A 17,940-nucleotide genomic window follows, 5' to 3' on the forward strand; every position below is an offset into this window, starting at 1 on the left:
CCTTTAAGCAGATGTTTTCTGGGGCAGCCCTGTGCAGAGGAGTATTTACTATGTTTTGGCACCACTTTCTGCTTGTAAATGTGTTCAGTCCATCTGTTCCAAAAGATCAGAGGGAACATTTTTTTTATTCGCTCCTAAAAGCAGCCTAGATAACTGGTTATATAAGAGATGATCCTTGGAATGAACACACACTCACATACACATATTTACTGCAGCAGTGTGCGTGTGTGTGTGTGTGTGTGTGTGTGTGTGTGTGTACGCTGGGGGAATAAACTTGAATAAATGCAGAGCTGCTGGCACGCACATTTCTACACACACATTTGTATTTCTGTACTTGTGAGGACTCTAACCTAAATCTAATTGTAGATTTAATCCTATAACCGAGTCTAAACCCTCAAACAGCCTTTGACGAAGTGATGACTGCTCAAACTGTCCTCATTTTTTTAAATGTCCTCAACTCCCAAAAATGCCCTTACTTTAAAAATATCCCCTTATTCTTCTGGTCCTTACAAAGACAGAAGTTAAAGAGCACACACTGAGGCAGCTCTGTGCTGCTGCTGCCATCTAGTGGCTGTTATGAAACGTCAACGTGAACCAGAACCACAGATCCTCCTGCTGAGCTCCGCATGTCAGTGAGACGAGGTTTTGGCAGATAAATTCATAAAGAGTCACCGGCATGCTGGCTGCTGATTTAACAAGGTGGTAACAGATGCAACAGATGTTTTATTTTGGCTCTTTATTATAAATTACACCGTTTGTTTTTTCTAAATGCACTGAGACAGACAGGAATATATGTTGCTATGATGCTATTTGTCCCACGTATTGTTTTGTGTGTTTGCATATCATTTAAAATGAATAAAACTTACTTTTTAAAATCAATTTCAGTATCTTATGCAATAAAATCTTGGTGGGAAAATCTGTAATTTTATACATTTACTCTGATATAATGTTTTGAAATGGATTTTTTTAATGACTCAGTGAACAGAAGCCCTGACAAGCAAGTGAGAAAAAATAATGTGATGATTGACTTGAGTCTGATCTAAATAGATTTTCTCTCCTGTGTTTATGACTTAAGAATAAGTGAAAAAAGGTTTTGCCAGTATGAGTTCCTTAATTTAATTTTTTCATCTATGAAATAGGTGGTAAAATTGTTGTTTAGCCAGGTAAAAATAAAAAGTTACGCCTTTTTTTTCTTAATTACTTTTTTTTGTCTGTGAGAGTGGGTGAAAAAAAGCACCTGGATGAAAACATGAATGCATTTGGTCTCATTCAGAACATAAGGAAGTGGTGCACTTGTGCTGCTCTTGTGGCAAAAATTAGTATTACAACAACAAACATTTAAAAAATAATACTGAAAAAAAAAGCTCTCACCTCTTTTCCATATTTATTATTTAATGAACTTTTAAATGAAAGTTTATTCCTTTTTTTTCCACCTGTTCTTAAGTCATAAAAGAGAGAAAAACATTTTAGAACAGATTTCTTCTCACTTGCCTTTTGGAGCTTCCATAAATTACCTTAAATTATTATCTAAAATATTACCATGAAAACCACTTCTCTCCAAACATGGTCATTCTGAACTTTTTTTGATAAAACTGAAGGTGAGAGTGCTCCTTTATAAGTTAGTTTATAAGACAATTCTCCTGTTCCTTAAGCCAAACAAACCATTTACAAATCCACTGGATCTAATAATAAAACTGGCAATGTTTTAATAGAAAATCCATCTTAAGTGAAATTTTTGGATAGTGGATGAAAAAAGAGATTTGAGGATGTGATCTTGGTTTGTGAGATCGACATTTTCATAGAACAAACAACAAATCAATAATCAAGAAAATGATAAACAGATTAATCAACAATATAAATAAGCAGTACAATAAAATTAAATATTATATTGTAATATAAAGAGGAGTATATAAAAGTACTACAAATGTGTATAGGGTGAATGATTTTGAAAAAATATCTAAATGCAATTATTTTGATTAATATTGTTACTGCACTTTGATTTGTGATATTACAGGAATGTTTTACATCATTATTCCCATTTTTCTTTCAAAATGATTATAGTGTGATTTTGCAGGAATATGTACCAAACAAAGATGTTTTCTTCAGTCTGTAGAATGACGTGAAGGCCAGAACAAACCTGCAGCATGACAATATTTAATTTAAAATAGTATTTTGACACACATTTTGACTTTAACAAATATCGTGCCCTCTGTAATTTGAAAATTGCAGTAGGCCATATTGCGTTTTCAATAAATTTTCAAGAAATTGTTCAGTTCAAGAACAGCTAAAATAAATAATCCTGTGTGATTACAGAGCTAAATGTATGATATGTGATATTTATGTGTACTCCACCTGTCAGCCTGTGTCGACAGCGTGCACACGGCCTTGGCAGCGCTGGTCCCTGTCATCAGGCTGCCGCTCTTCAGGTCCAGCCCTCGGCCCCCCCGGCTGCTCTCCCTCAGCAGCTCCTGGATGGACAGGGGCTGGATGACCGGCTGGCTCAGGCCCAGCTCCGAGGCCTCCGGGCTGGGCTCGCAGCTCAGCTCCAGGCCCAGGTCCACCCCCGCCGCCTGCTGGCTCTGCTGGGTGATGGTGGTCAGAGAGGACGGCTGCGTGGAGCCGTCGCTGAAGTGGGTGTGCTCCAGAGAACTGATGTACTCAGTCACCCTGAGAGAGAGAGAGAGAAAGAGAGAGAGCGAGGGTCAGAGTGAGAGAGAAAGTTAGGAGGAAAAGCAGGTGAAAGAGAAAAGTCAGAGTAAACATACAATATACACAAAACAGATAAGCTGACCAGTGTATCTTGCAGAATATTGCAGTGCGTGTGTGTGTGTGTGTGTGTGTGTGTGTGTGTGTGTGTGTGTGTGTGTGTGTGTGTACCTGAAGACATGCGGCCAGCAGTCGTGGTTGTGGCTCCCCATCTCCAGTCCTACATTCAGGATGGCGTCCATACACAACACGTGAGCCGTGTGGAGACGAACTCCCTGAGGACGACTGATCTGCTCCAGACGCTGCTCGACACGCTGCTTCACTGGACACACGCACGAATGCACACCCAAAATATGACATACACATGAGCAGTCAGAGGACAATAGATGAATAAAGGTCACAGACTTACAGGAACAAACAAATACTTTTTATCCAGTCATTGTTGACACACACCAAGAGGCTCTTTAATAAGAATTAATTACATCTGACAAAACAGACTAATGCACATTATTAAAAGCTCCGGAGCTTGACATTTGTCAGTGAAATGTCAATATTGAACTTCAAATTAAAGACAGAAGGGGCTGTAGAAGAGACACAGTTGGTTAATGTGGTTGTAGTTCCCCACAGCTTTCACCAGATGTCACTAAAGGACCATTTCTAACTGATTATACCTTCAGTGAGTGTCTGCAATCATTAGTGGTACCAGTCTCATCTTTTTTTTTTAAAAAAAGACGCCATCATTCAAAATTCCCCTTTTATTTGGCTATAAAATCAGGGAAAAATCATTCGGGTCTCTTTTTGTTTGAGCTTTCAGCCGCTGATCATTTGCGCAAAACCAGTGCTGCCGAATCAAATTGCGAGTTGTTCACACTGCAAATTCAGTTAACCCTGGGATAACATAACCCCCTTTCACACACATATTGTTAACCCAGAGTTAACCAAAGGCCAAGGCTATACAGTTCACACTGCACTTCTACTAGCGCTGAGCTAAACATCTGTTGTTTACAGTCTAGAATGATGTGTGACTATGCCTATGACTAGCCTATGAACTCGGTCAACAAGTTCTAGGTTAAAGTCTGGGTTAGCCCACTTTGTAATGTCCCAGGATTGCGCCACTCTTGGGCTTTTCTCACTGCATATCATCAGCCCTGGGCTAAGAGTTGACCCTGGGATAATTTAGCCTCTTTTCATACACGCATTGTTAACCCAGGATTAACCTTAGCCATTGTTTAAATGTTAGCTTTGTGTTTAGTTGATTTTCAGAGGATAACCCCACAAACTCAGGGCTAACCCTGCTCTGGAGCAGGACCAGCAAGCCCATAGGCTAAAGTCGGGGTTAGCCCACTTTGTAATGTGCCAGGATTGTGTCACTGAAGGACTTTCTCAATGCACTTAGCCAATGGCTAAAAACATTCTTAGAACTTTCTTAGTCCCAGGTTAAGAAAGCTTTCACCCTGGCACAATCTTGGCACATTTCAAAGTGGGCTAACCCCAACTTTAAACTGGGGCTTGCTGGCATGGCTCCAGAGCAGGGTTAGCCCCGAGTCTGTAGGGCTATCAATTGGCAATCAATAAAAACCAGGACTAACAGGTCCCAATGTGAAATGGGACTAAAAGATCAGAGGAGTAGTCAGGGAACATTGTACTAACCCAGGGGCAGTAGGAGTGCAGTGCAAATCATGTAGCACTGGCTTTAGCTTAACCCTAAGATAACAGTGTGTATGTGAAAAGGGGTTAAGTTATCCCAGGGTTCATGATAGCCCTGGACTATACAATAACCCCCTGTGGGTTAATCCCAACTTAAGTCTAGGGTTTGCTGGCTCTGTTCCTGAGCGTGATTAGCCTCAAGTTTCTGGGGTTATCCCCTGAACATGGACTAAACATGGGGCTAAAGTATGTTAAAGAGTAGTCATGCATCACTCTAGAAACCAAACATGAGTCTGTTTCAACGGTTATTCAACCCAAGGCCAGTGGAAGTGCAGCATGAATCGTATAGCCCTGGGCTTGGGTTAACCCTGGGTTAACAGTGTGTGTTTGAAAAAAGGACTGGGTTATCACAGGGTCAACTCTTAGCCCTAGGCTGTGGATATGCAGGATGAAAAGTCTTTGTGAAAGCTCCCTTAACCTGGGGCTAAGAAGGTTCTAAGAATGATTCTAGCCCCCGGCTAAGTGCTGTGTGAAAATCCCTGTGTTTGAGTTGTGTATGAGCGCACGTGTGAGTATTCCTCAGCAACGTGCTGGTCTTGTAACAATATCTCGCCATCTTTATCACCATTAAAGGCAAAATTTGTAGGAACATATTAAAAAGCCTGTGTGCTCTCAGTACCTTGTGTGATGGCGTCTCCCATCTCTCCCGCCTCCTTCTCCTCCTTCTCTTCCTGCACACAGGAGGCTGCAGCCATCTGCGCTAAAGCTGAGGCACAGTTGGCAGCCACACCTGATGGCAACACACACATACAACACAGTGTAAAGACCAGTTTCATTTATTCTCTCTTCCTCCTTAAAAACATCATTCCTCTGCTGATTAGACAGATTTATACACAGCGTGTCTGGGTGTTCTACTCCTTTGAGTGCATTCAAATCAAAACTGGCAGTGAAAAACCGAAGCGTCCCTCCTCACACGCCATCCTCTCTCGGCTGCCGAGGTTATACACCATGTGTTCATTCATATTCATTAGTCCTTCTGTGCTCATCATTTCAGTCAGGTTTTGTCCCCGGTTGGCCGGACGGTTGTGCCAGTAACTCTTAATAACTGATACATTCAGTTTTTCTAAAAGAGGCTGAGAATAAAAATGTATTTCCCTTGGGATTCTGTCTAAACTCTGCAGGCCACAGTTTGTATGAAAATCCTAACCTTTCTGTTAAGCCCCAGTGGAGCTGCTGAGTGTTCGGGTTCTTACGGGGCAGCTGTCACTTGTTAGTGTTCGATTTGATTAATGTGAGGCAGGAGAAAGCTCAGCAAAACTTCCCCTGGATGAATACATTTTGAAAATAATCTCCATACAATACAAGCCACACATACACATTAGCATTTATGCTAAAAAAAAAAAAAAGAAAAAAGAGAAAAAAAAAACTGACCAGGCAATTTGAGCCATCTAAAAAAGTTGGGATGCAATGGAATGATTTGCAGATCTTTTTCAATCTATATTCAGTTGAATACAGTACAAGATATTTCATGTTCAAACTGACACATTTCATTGTTTTTTGTAAATAGACACTTTGGGACCAGTTGTTGGGAAAGTTGTGGAATGCTAAAAAAAAACACCTGTTTTGAAAATGTTGGAAAACCATCAGTAAACACAGTTTGTCACTGCAGCTACAAACTGAGGTTAAGACTCTACCATGCAAAGAGAAAGACATATATCAACAACATCCAGAAACACTGCAGACGTCTCTGGACCTGAGCTCATCTGAGATGGTTGTAGTAAAATGACCAAAGTGCGTCACCCTTGTTAACCTGCCACCCCCTCTCTCTATCCCCTTGTAGCAGAGAACTAATAAATGTTGTAGTATATATTATATATTATACTTTATATTATATTATACTTTTCATGTTTTAGACTGTAGAGGTGTTACTCGCTCTATTAGGTTCATTCATAAATTGTATAATTTGGTTTAATTATCCATAATGTCTCTAATACATTATTACCTCAGTTCATTCCACTGTCTGCTCTTTGTCTTCATGTTTAAGTCAGTTTGTTGTGGTAAAAGCCTTGGTTATCTTGAAGTTAACGTGTCTTTCTGTGGTCTCCGAGTATGGACTTAATTGCCTCATGCTTGAATGTTTTAGTAGCAGCTAATACTGAGCATGAAAAGGTCACAGCTACCGTGTTTATGTAAGTTAGTGATTACAGTAACCACGTCTGATTATCCAAACATTTTTGGTTAATATCATATTTGTGATTGTTAATTTACTTTAGCTTATCGTTATATTGTAGCTTATATCAATATCCTAATTGTACTTTCTTTTTATTTCTTATAGACCACAAACTCAAACTCAAACAAAGGTAAATACAGTCTACATCATGTGCAGCAACTGAGAAATAAAACTTAATGTGAAGGAAGATCTTTCTCTTCTGGAGGCTGATTCCATATCTGCCTCCTCAACCAGCTAAACTGTAGTTCTTGTCCTCCTTTTCCAGTTCTCTAGTCTAGGAGTCACGGCGCTGTCCATGGTGCTGAATTAGCAGATGGCTTTGTGAAAGAGAATGGGAACGTGGCATCAGTGAGGCAGCCATTTTTGGAGGTCAGGGGTCTGCAACCTGCGGCTCCAGGGCCACATGTGGCTTTGATGGAAATGTAAATTAATAACAGATTTAGCTATAGATGTCAAATCCAAAAAAAGAAGTCTCAGAGGAAAATAATTGCGGCTCCAGACAGATTTTGTTTGTTCTTTTTTGTCCAAAAATTTCTGTTTTGATCATAAAGGTTGCTGACCTCTGAGCCAGGTGTTCTCAATCTGTTCAACTCTGTGCAACTACATTTCAACCAGGCCAGTAACTGTAACTGTAACAGCCAAACACAGGACTAACAAACCATTTAAAAAAATAAATCAAGGATTACTTTTCATTATTTCCCAACAAAGAAACTAACAAAGCTAACATCACTAGGAGACACTGAATGGCAGAGCTGAGAATGGCAGCTGCATGAAGGGATTTTGTTTATCTGCCTTTGTAAGCAGTTAATGATAAAGTAACTTTACACAACTTTACTTAGTTGTCAGATCCTGTGATGTTATGCTGAACATCCTTGCTGACAGTCAGGGCACAAAACAGGCACCAGTCACATGCTGATAAATAAATCTGAAAGTGGCTGGTACATTTGTTATATCCAGCGCTGACACAGTGCTATGGAAATAGCATCAAGTCTGGATGTGCCAGACTGTGTCTCATGATTAGTAACAGGGTTCCAACACCTTTTCCATATTCAGATTCAAGCTTGTTTTAAGTATATTCAAGCTTTTTCAGGACTTCACAGCTGTGGTAAACGATGCATTTTACACACTTTATATGTATATTCAACATGATTAAGACCTATTTAATTTCTATACCACATTAAATCAGATATTGTGCTATCAACAACCAGAACTTTTCATGATAGCATTCTACAGAAGGCTGAGAAATAAAAGGAAAATGTTTCATGTTTTAAAATATGTCACTTCTCAGTAAATAGACTTGGCATCTTTTATAATCTGGCTGAGTCACTCAGACAATTACTTATTAATGTAATGTGATTTCAATGTCAAGCAGTTTCAAGCACTTTATCCAAAATACGAGCACTTTTCAAACCTCGACAACATTAAATTAAAACTCTAATGATTTCAAAGATTTCCAGCACCTGGAAGAACCCTGTAGTAAAGATATTATTAACTTCAATTTTGCATCATTGCCTCTGTCGAGAGCTTCTTTTTATGCAGACATTTGTCATTAGTGTGTACTTAATACACATCTGATGAAGAATGAATGACAGATGACACATCACTGGTGATGGTGGCAGAAAATTACAGCTTTAAATGTTATCCATCCAAAATGTTGGCACCACCTCAGAATGCTCTGAGGTTCCCTACCGTGCCCTTTGCTCTCCTCCATCCTTCTGTTAGTTTTATCTTCGATCTTTCATATCCTCTGAACTGTTAAACTATATAGCTTGGGGCGTGTCGTTCAAGACCTGGTTACTTAAAAGAATCATCACTAGAGTGCTCCCATTGCTTGTCACAATCTATCCAACCCAGCAGATTGTTTAAGCAACAATTAGCATGTTCATTTCCTTTTTGCTTAATACAGTTTTTATCTACATGGGCTGCCAGTGGCACTCCAACAAGCAAAATCCTCATGAGATGCCCTCCATTATTTTTTAAGTAGCGATTATCTTGCTTTTTGAACCATTTTGTATTTGCATTTGTTTTTCCCTACCAAAGATTAAACATGCAGCGCAGCATATTGTTTATCTGCAATTACATATTCAGGTCAATTTAAATTCATTCATTGTAATCAAAGTAGAGTTGACTGATGTTCTACACATCTGCACACTTCAAAGCTCACCTTAAAACTGTTAAGAGGGCGTCTGTGGGGAAGACGGATAATGTTGATCTAATGCTAAATATCAGACAGGACATCTGATGTGTCAAATCTGACTCTTAGCATTCACACTTCACCTGAGTGACTGTTCATGTATTTTACTGTGACTTAATAAGATGTCAATAGCACCTACTTAAAGGAACAGCTCACTCCAAAATCCAAAATACTCATTTTTCCTCTGGATTGTAGTGCTTTTTATCCATCTAGATTTTGTTGGTGTGAGTTGTAGAGTTTTGGAGATGTCTGCCGTCTCTTCAATATAACGGGAATAAATGGCTTAAAAAATACAAAACCAGTGTCTCTTTACAAAAATCACTCAGGATAATCCACAGACCTTGTGAGCAGTTTGATATAGGCACAACTTTCTGTCTGCAATAGAATCTACCAGAACTACTTTCTTTTCTACTAGAAAAAAAGCAGACATCTCTATGCCCAATATCTCCGAATCTCTGCGACTCACACCAAAATAATCTAGATCAGTGTTCCTGAAAGCTTTTACACCACGTACCACCTCAGAAAATATTATCCTTTCCAAGTACAACCATCATTACTGAGGTTAAAATACAATAGTGTAGAGCAACCGCAAAGCCAAGGCTACAACTACTGGCAGGTTTACTTCTAGCAAAGTTTAGTGAACACTTCTGTGGTCCTTCATACGCAGACAATGTCTTCTTCATTTTCAACACAGCTGCTTGAAATATTCTCCTCCTGATCTGCACTTCTCTTTGTAATACCTCCACTTTGACGCCACATTTTCAGCATTTCTGAAGCATGCATTTGAAGTCTCTACATTTTATCTGCTCTTATTATTTGTCCTGACAGTTCAGCTCATAACTACTGGTAATCGTGGATGACGTAAACAATGCATTCATGACGTTGATGTAACAGGCTGATACTGAAACAAATATAATACAGGAATAACAAAACTTACTAAAATTACATTTCAATTATTTTGACAGTATTGTATGTTCTTAAATTAATTTATTTCATTTTCTTAAAAGCTGTTCTGACATTCCTCCAAATACCACTAGAGGAAGCTCACGTACCACAGTTTGAGAATCCAGGATCTAGATGGATAAACAGCACTACAGGCCAGGGGAAAAGTGTGTAAACTATTTTCAGTTTTGGGGTGAACGGTCCCTTTAAGGTTATCTGAAGGCCCTGTACACCCTCATGTAATTGGACCTGTAAGCTTTGCTGTGAATCACATGAGCTCAGTAAACTCCAGGGCTCAATATCATTACAGCTGCTTCACCCTGACTCTCTGGGCCTTCATGCAGAGGCCGTCTGAAACCAGTTAGTGTGGAATCAAAGTGAACAATAAAACCCTCTGACCCCTAACTGGAAACATGGCTGCTGGATAATGTAGGAAACCTCGTATAAATTTAAGTGGTGTCTAGTGGGGCCACGTTTATACAATTTATAGTGTCTGATCTAAAGTGCATGGAGCAAGTGCATCTTGGGTGTGTCCAACTCCACTTTCGCTAGTTAAATGGTGCATAATCTGTGTGCAAAGGGCAGCAAAGGGGTTGTATCTGAATTTATCATACATACATTTTGGGTGTCATATGAATGAAACCAATCAGAAGCTCATCTCGGATTTCACATGTTGTAGAAATGAACAGTTTTCTGTTTTTCAGGTTTCACCCACCCAAGGCGCAGCTGAGCGCGGCGGCTTTGCGTAAGCCGTCTAAACTCAGACAGATGGTGTCCCTCTCCCTCTGGCTCTGCTCTTTGACCCCCTCGGCTCCCAGGATGAAGGCCAGTCCCTTGGAGCTGCCCGCCATGCGGCCCGTCAGCGGCGTGGACAGCACGTCGATCAGGTTCTTCCACACTCCGGTGAGGATGAATCGAGAGAACACGGCTCCTGAAACACACACACAGGCCGAACAGAGGAGTGTTAGAGAGGAGGGAGGGGGGAAAAAATAATGAATGGTGCTGCAGCTGAAGCCAGAAAACAACAGGACAGATCCTGTATGAACAGATCACACACTCTCCTGACATTCATGTACGATTATAATAGTGTGTGTTTACACAGCAGGCGGCTACAGTAACTGATGATGCTGGAAAGTCAAACAGGAGCATTAATGCTCTAGACACACACACACGCACACACAAAAGAAAACAACTGTCATCAGGGGTGACTCAGCAGAGGTTACCATGGCAATACCGGCCAATCCTTTATCCTCCAGAGGGATGCAGCAGGAGCTCGGGTGCTCCTTGACTCATTTGCTCCCATTTCTCTTATCTGCCCTCTCCTGCTCTTTTTTCAAACCGTTTTGTTTTCCTTGCTGTTCAGACTCTTTTCTTTCTCAGCGCAGTTACACCGAGACCGAATCAGTGATCTGAAAATTATTAGTTTGTATTTTTTCAGTGCTTTTGAGAGATACTTCTGAGACGAGTACCATCACAAAAGCAAAGCAATTTACTGCTGAGGACAGGGTCATATTTTAGCCAACTAAAGAAAAATCAATAGCTTTTTAAGTGTACGCTATATTTAGAACATTTTCACTACTGCAACATGAAACATGACCGTCAACAACTCAAAATAACATTTCATCACAGAAAAACAAACAAAAATCAAAACAAAAAAAGAAGAGAATATACAAATTACCTGAATCTAGTCTACCAGTTCATCATACCTGTACAGAGCAGAAAATGAGCCTGCAGTGAAAATATTCTAAATATGGCGTAGACTTAACCTGATATTAATTTTTTAGGGGGCTAAGACATGTTTTGTTGCTGACTGGAGGTGTGTCAGCCATCATCTACTGTAGGTAATGCATGGACTACTTCTTCTCAAAGTGTTGATAATTCGATTGGACATAATCAAACACAATCAGACTGATCTGAAGCACATGTTCAGCAGAACTTGAACTTCAGTAGTTAAAAAAAAAAAGAATCAACAAATAAAAATTTGATCTAACGAAAGGAATCAGTTCTCACTTTCCACCAAATTTCTTTCAAATCTTTTAACGTTTGACCAAGACCAAAAATATGACTTATTTGGTAATTATTCATCCTAACAAGCTTCAAATCAACCAATGAAAAAAAATATTGAAAGTGAAACCCCAATTCCATAAAAGTTGGGATGTCGTGTAAAACAGAATGTGATGATTTGATGTGAAACTGAACAGTCCGGGGTCTCTGTTGTCATATTTTGTGCTTCATAATGCACCACACATTTTTCAATGGGAGACAGGTCTGGACTGCAGGCAGGACAGTCTAGATTCTGAACTCTTTTAGTACAAAGACTCTGTTGGAACATGTTCATAATGAGTCTTGACATCGTCTCGCTGAAGTAAGCAGGGACGTCTCTAAAAAATCATCATCTGGATAGCAGCGTATGTTGCTCCAAAACCTGTATGTACCTTTAAGCATCAATGGAGTCTTCACAAACCCTTTCTGAGCATTCCGTAAGTTTTCCAATCTTTCGGTAACGCTGTCTCAACTTTTTTGGAACTTGTTGCAGGCATCAAATTCAGAATGAGTGTATATTCACAAAAAAATGATGAAGTTGATCAGTTTGAACTTTACATTGCTTGTCTTTGTGCTGTATTCAACTGAACAGAGTTCCAAAAGTATTTGCAAATAGTTGCATTTAACTTTTAATTATATTTTACACAATGTCCCAGCTTTTTTGGAAGTGGAATTGCAATGTGTTTTATATCCATCAGATTTTTATTGCTGGATGTTGGCAGGTTTCAGTCTCTGTTTGGATGCAGAACGCTCTGATTATTTTGTGTCATTTTGTGTGTTAGGTAATTAATATACTGATATTTCAGTTTACCTCCTGTTCCATAATGCAGCAAGCAGTTACACCACATAGCCTTTAACAGACCAACAGTGCAGCAGGATATGAAACACCCCAGTCTTCATCTATTGCTTTATCCTCTAGTTTTCCAGATGCAACAACAAAGGTTGGAGCACTTGACCATGCGGCACTTTCACCTTTCAGCCCACAGCGTTTTCACCCGATTAACACAGCAGCAGTCCAGATAGTTTCAGGGTGAGTGAACACTACATTATGTAGAAGGGCTGATCTGGGCAGATTTAGAGGCTCTGAGGGAAAAGCCCCCCCACCTCTGAACGTTCTCCAAATACACTCCAATCATGGAAAATCTTTGAGGCTTTGACCTGCAATAAAACGCCACAGCTGACTGAAGAGAATTAACTGCACATTATTTTCTCAATATCAGTCTTTTCACAGCTGAAGGAGAAAAAATAAATCACATTATGGCACAAAATGTCGCTATTATATTGATGTGGAACTAATGAATGAACGGGTGACCCAATCCATCCATCATCTTTATGAGGCTTTTGATAATGAGCGACTGACCTGCCGTCACGGTGTCACTGCCGGCCTTGTCGCAGCTGAGCGGCGATCGGCTGGACGCCCTCCTGATCAGCTGACCTCCAATCGCGCTGCTGCCCAGACCGTCGATATCTGAGAGATGGAGGAGGGGAGAGGAGAGGGTGAAGGAGATAAAAAAGTTGTCAATTGTGATCACTACAGAGGACGTCTGCGGTCTTATCAGCTGAGAACTGGCCATTTCAAGTCTGTTAAGTCAAAGTTTGACAAACACTGATGTCTGATTATTCTGTGTAAACCCTGATAATCATTCTTTTGTTCTCTTCTAGGTCAAAAGTTTGTGCGACCTTTGATTTGAGGACTTTTAGTTTTCAGACCAAGTCCGTGAGGTCGTGAGCTTGAGTAAGGCGTACCTGTCAGCATGGTGATGAGCGGCAGAGTGTGGTCTTCCGGCGAGCCCCAGTACCCAGCTTCGGCCAGCAGGTTGCGCTCCAACACCTGGTGGTAGAGCTCCTCGATCCAAGCCTGAGACAGAACCACGAGGACTCCGCTGCTCTGGATCAGACGCACAAACTCCTTCTGCAAAAACACACAACACACCACCACAACACACTCAAGTAGAGTTTTAAGGCAACTTAACTTAACATTGTTGTTAGTTTAGTTTGAATGCATTTGAGGGGAATTATTCCCATCATCAAGACCAATTTCTACCTAAATGGTGGAGAAAATAATACACAGAGGAGATGATTCCTCTCTGCTCTTCATGGATGACAGACATAACGAAATGAAAACAACGTAAGACATTACAAGATGAAAATGACATAAAAGATGTAACAAGATAAAACTGAGTTAAAAGACGTTGCAAGACGAAAACAAAGTAACATAACAAATCTAGCTGTGTATGTTTGATTTTAGGGAAGTGGAGGAAAGTGAAAACACCTGTCCACTGACAAATTTCGGTCAGATCCAAGTCAGCATAGTCATTTCAGGAGACATAAACAAAAGACACATTTTTTGGGGGAAACCACAAATTAATCCCGAGGGGGAAACAGCGCTCTGCTTACCAGACTGAGGACGGGCGCGAGCGTTCGCCGTCTGTAGTAGTCGCAGCAGCAAAGCTTGAGGTTCAGCAGGAGAGCGTAGTACGACACCAGGTAGAGACCGTCCGCGTTCATCAGAGACTGACAGCTCAGAGTGTCCCCTGTCTCGAAACCCGGAGAGTGGATCCCACCTGCAGAGAGGAGAAAGAGGAGGGGTGGATTTTTGGATTGTAAAATTTCCAGTTTATTGCCAGCTCTCAGCCACATTTACATCATTTAACAGCAAAAACAGGAGAAAACCTCAGCATGAGAGAGAACATCAGAAATGATGCACCACACCCCCCTAAAAGCATCCAAATTGTTAGTCAGTTTGGAACAAGTCCACCCTGCTGTTCACAGCTCTATACTACATTACTACTTTCAAAGTATAAATAGGCACCTCACCAAAACACAGAGTTTATTACAGATTTATGACAGGGGGGACCACAAAGCCATTAAGGTTAACCCAAATGGCCAACAAAAGCAAAAGCAAAAGCCCTGCCTAATGTGGTTCATATTTGTGTTACATTACAAAGAAAGAGAAAAGGAAAGAGGGGAGGAAAAATATTAGGAGAGAGTGAGAACTCTGGCAAACACCAACATTCATAACAACAAAGCTCACATGATCTGTTCTGAGAACGAGAGGTGAGAGGTGAACGGACAGAGAGAAGGAGACAGAGGTGGTGAGAGACACCAAACCGGTGAGTGAGGGAGGAAATATGAGGTAACATTTTATTTGAAGGGGTGTGCATAAGACTGTCGTTACTCTGTTGAACCATTTCGTGACACCTGTCACAAGCATGCAGAGTCTCTCTGAATCTTTATGACTGAAGCGTCATTCGGTTACCTATGTACACAAAAGTTGACATTGTTTGAGTTGTCTTTGTTATGACACCTTGATATTAACCACGTAGTCAGCTAATGAGGTGGCTAGCTCCACGGCTAACCAAATACAAACTAGCTAGTGTCTGTCCATCAACTAACTCCGTAAGCTAATTCACACTGGTACTGGAGTTTGTCGTTAAACTGGCCTTATAACATTCAATGACATCATTACGGCAAGTCCAAATGGTATCACTTTACTTGAGGTCCAGGAAATTATTCATGACACTGTTACTACAGCATATTACATTGTAATAAAATTTAATGACATCATTATGACAAGTCCAAAAAGTACCACTTTACTTGAGGTCAAGGAAAATATTCATGACACGGTTATAACAGTCTCATGATGGCCAGTGCCCTAACCAACCACATGACAGTTTAATGAAATGTTAACATAATGTTAAAACATTTAAGTTTGATAATTTGTCATAACAAATACATTATTGGCTTGATTAATGTCAAGTTGTTATAACAAAGACATCTTTGTCTTGGTTAATGTCAACTTGTTATAACAAAGACATTACTGGCTTGCTTGATGAAAAGTTGTTACAAGAAATACATTTTGTCTTGGAAAATGTCAAGTTGTTATAAGTTAGTTGTTATATACACTGCGAATGTCAACTTTGAATTATAAATGACAAAATTGACTGAATAACACTTAATGCCAACAGTCATAAACATTCAAGAAGACTCCTTCATGTTCAAGATAGGTGTCAGGACATGTTATGACAGTGTAATAACAGTCTTATGCACATCTCTTCAAATAAAGTGTTCACCCATCGAATATGACAGAGGGAGGAGAGGGACAGAAGTAAAGAGGGGAGAGGAGGAAAGAGAGAGAAAAAAGAGGGAGAAGGATGAGAGAGAGGGAGGGAGACAGAGATGAAGGTAAAGAGAGAGGATAGGCAGACAGAGATAGAGAGGAGAGTGGGACAGAGGGACAGGGGACTAGGGGACGAAACAAAAGAGAAAGCGAGAGTGATGGAAAAATGAGGACAGAGGGGGAGTGTGAATGGAGGTGTAGAGGAGGAGGAGGGTGTGATGTTAGTGAGAAAGAAAGGAAAAGAGAGAAAGAAAGAAAAGTAGTAAAACATGGAGGGAGAGACAGACAGAGGGAGGACGGAGGACATGAGTGTGAAGGTGAGAGGAGACAGTGAGATTTAATCTGTCTGCTGATGATAAGTCAAGTGTTCTAATCAGAAACACACTCCGGGGATTTACAGCCGCGACCAAATTCATTAAGCCAGTTAACCGGAGAGTTTAATTTGATTCGTAATTTTGCTCCGCTGATGTAAAAACTCCCAGCAGGCTCGCTGTTTTTACTGATGGATTATGGGTCGTGCCTCGAAGGCAAAAACGTTAGATTAAATGGTTCCTGCTCTAAAGTGATGAAGTGGGTACAGTTTATACATTCAGATTTACATTTACAGTTTATTAAAGTCCTTGTGTACATGCAATCAACCAGTGACTTAAATTAATATCATACATTAATGGTGAGAAATATGTCCTTTAAATTGGTATTCATGACAGAGGAGCGTTGGTGAATGTGAAAAGAGCCAATAAGAAAAAGGTGTGTGTTTATCAGCCAATGGCTTTATTTCAAAATGTTAAACATATAGTTGTGCAGTGAAGGGAGGTATTTCTGTAAACTCTAAAGTCACTTTTTAAGGTTTTCATGTAATGGTATTCCCGATGTTTCTCAATCCCAAAACACAAAATGCACATGGAAATCGCGAAATGATCGCGTAGTGTGAGCTGCCATCTTGTGGCGCCACCATTGCTGTGGTGGCTCGCCGTGTCCATCACTCTCTATGTCTGCTGCTTGGAACCCCAAATCTGCGAAACTCTCGCAAGATTTTTCATGGTTTCGATCAAAGTTTTCACTCTCGTGAGATCTTGCAGATCTGGGGTTCTCTTCTGCTGTTTCTTGCTGACAGTGACAGATGGATAATTGGATTGACGACATTGAACAGCGGCCCAGTGACTGATAGAGGAACCTTTTAGGATGGAGATAATAATTTCCTCAAAATCTTACACAGTAGTTAGAAGTTGGTTGTGACAACAGGCAGAGATGGATAATGGAGCAGAGAAAAGACGAACCATCTCTGCCACATGTAAGTGATGAAGTACTGTGTAATATACTCTATATTCAAAATACATATGAATGCAAATTTTTCCTCAGGTATTCAAGATTTTCAGGAACAGTTTATATTTTTGATCCACTCTGACACATGCTGGTCCTCTGCACACTCAGTGAATCTCTGCAGAGTCTCTGCTCTCAGACAGCAGCTCTCTTCATGAAGTAAATCTCTGTGTATTTTACATTCAGTTTTCGTCCAAAGTTGAAGTTCAACATGACTGTTGGAGCAGCCGAGCTGCACAGTTTTTCCCAACTTCCTAGACATAGCTGTCAAAAGCAACGTTACATAAAAAGTAAGTTTAAAAGAAGAAAACTGCAAACTTCTTATGACGGCTTGCATTAATTCACGCTCAAACTGTAGGGAGACGCCACTGCAGCTATGGCGGCTTGTTAACTTCCAGCACTTCACCAGATTCATCTGTAGGTTTCTGATATCATATCATAGATTCTAATGATTTGTTTCTCGTTCACCATGTTTAAAATAAATAAAGACATTGGGTATTTTAGCCCCAGTTCTAAATAAGTTGGGACGTTGAGTGTGAGCTGCTTGCACACACTGTATCCTGTATCCTGTGCACATGATCCAGTGTCATTTAATACATCAGTGCCCATGCTCACATGTCATACCTATAAGGGAACCCCAGACCTCTGAAAGATTTTGCAAGTGTAATCATTTTCCCCCAACCCTAAACAGGTGTTTCTTATCAATAAACACCCCCAGATCTTAACCACAGTGCTGTC

The 17,940-nt window shown here is 40.3% G+C and overlaps 1 protein-coding gene across 1 annotated transcript in view; it reads right to left on the bottom strand.

Annotated features, from left to right (window-relative positions):
- arfgef3 (ARFGEF family member 3) overlaps nucleotides 1-17,940 on the bottom strand; it is an 89,698-nt gene that overhangs the window by 24,813 nt on the left and 46,945 nt on the right. The window contains exons 16-22 of the mRNA XM_084736302.1: nucleotides 14,160-14,326; nucleotides 13,509-13,674; nucleotides 13,123-13,230; nucleotides 10,435-10,650; nucleotides 5,033-5,143; nucleotides 2,878-3,028; nucleotides 2,353-2,667 (exon numbers count right to left, since the gene is read on the bottom strand). Coding sequence (XP_084592428.1) covers nucleotides 2,353-2,667; nucleotides 2,878-3,028; nucleotides 5,033-5,143; nucleotides 10,435-10,650; nucleotides 13,123-13,230; nucleotides 13,509-13,674; nucleotides 14,160-14,326 — 1,234 coding nt within the window. The remainder of the gene's footprint in view (nucleotides 1-2,352; nucleotides 2,668-2,877; nucleotides 3,029-5,032; nucleotides 5,144-10,434; nucleotides 10,651-13,122; nucleotides 13,231-13,508; nucleotides 13,675-14,159; nucleotides 14,327-17,940) is intronic.

This window comes from Lutjanus erythropterus, chromosome 14 (assembly GCF_056507025.1).
Source record: "Lutjanus erythropterus isolate fLutEry1 chromosome 14, fLutEry1.hap2, whole genome shotgun sequence".
NCBI lineage: Eukaryota > Metazoa > Chordata > Actinopteri > Lutjaniformes > Lutjanidae > Lutjanus > Lutjanus erythropterus.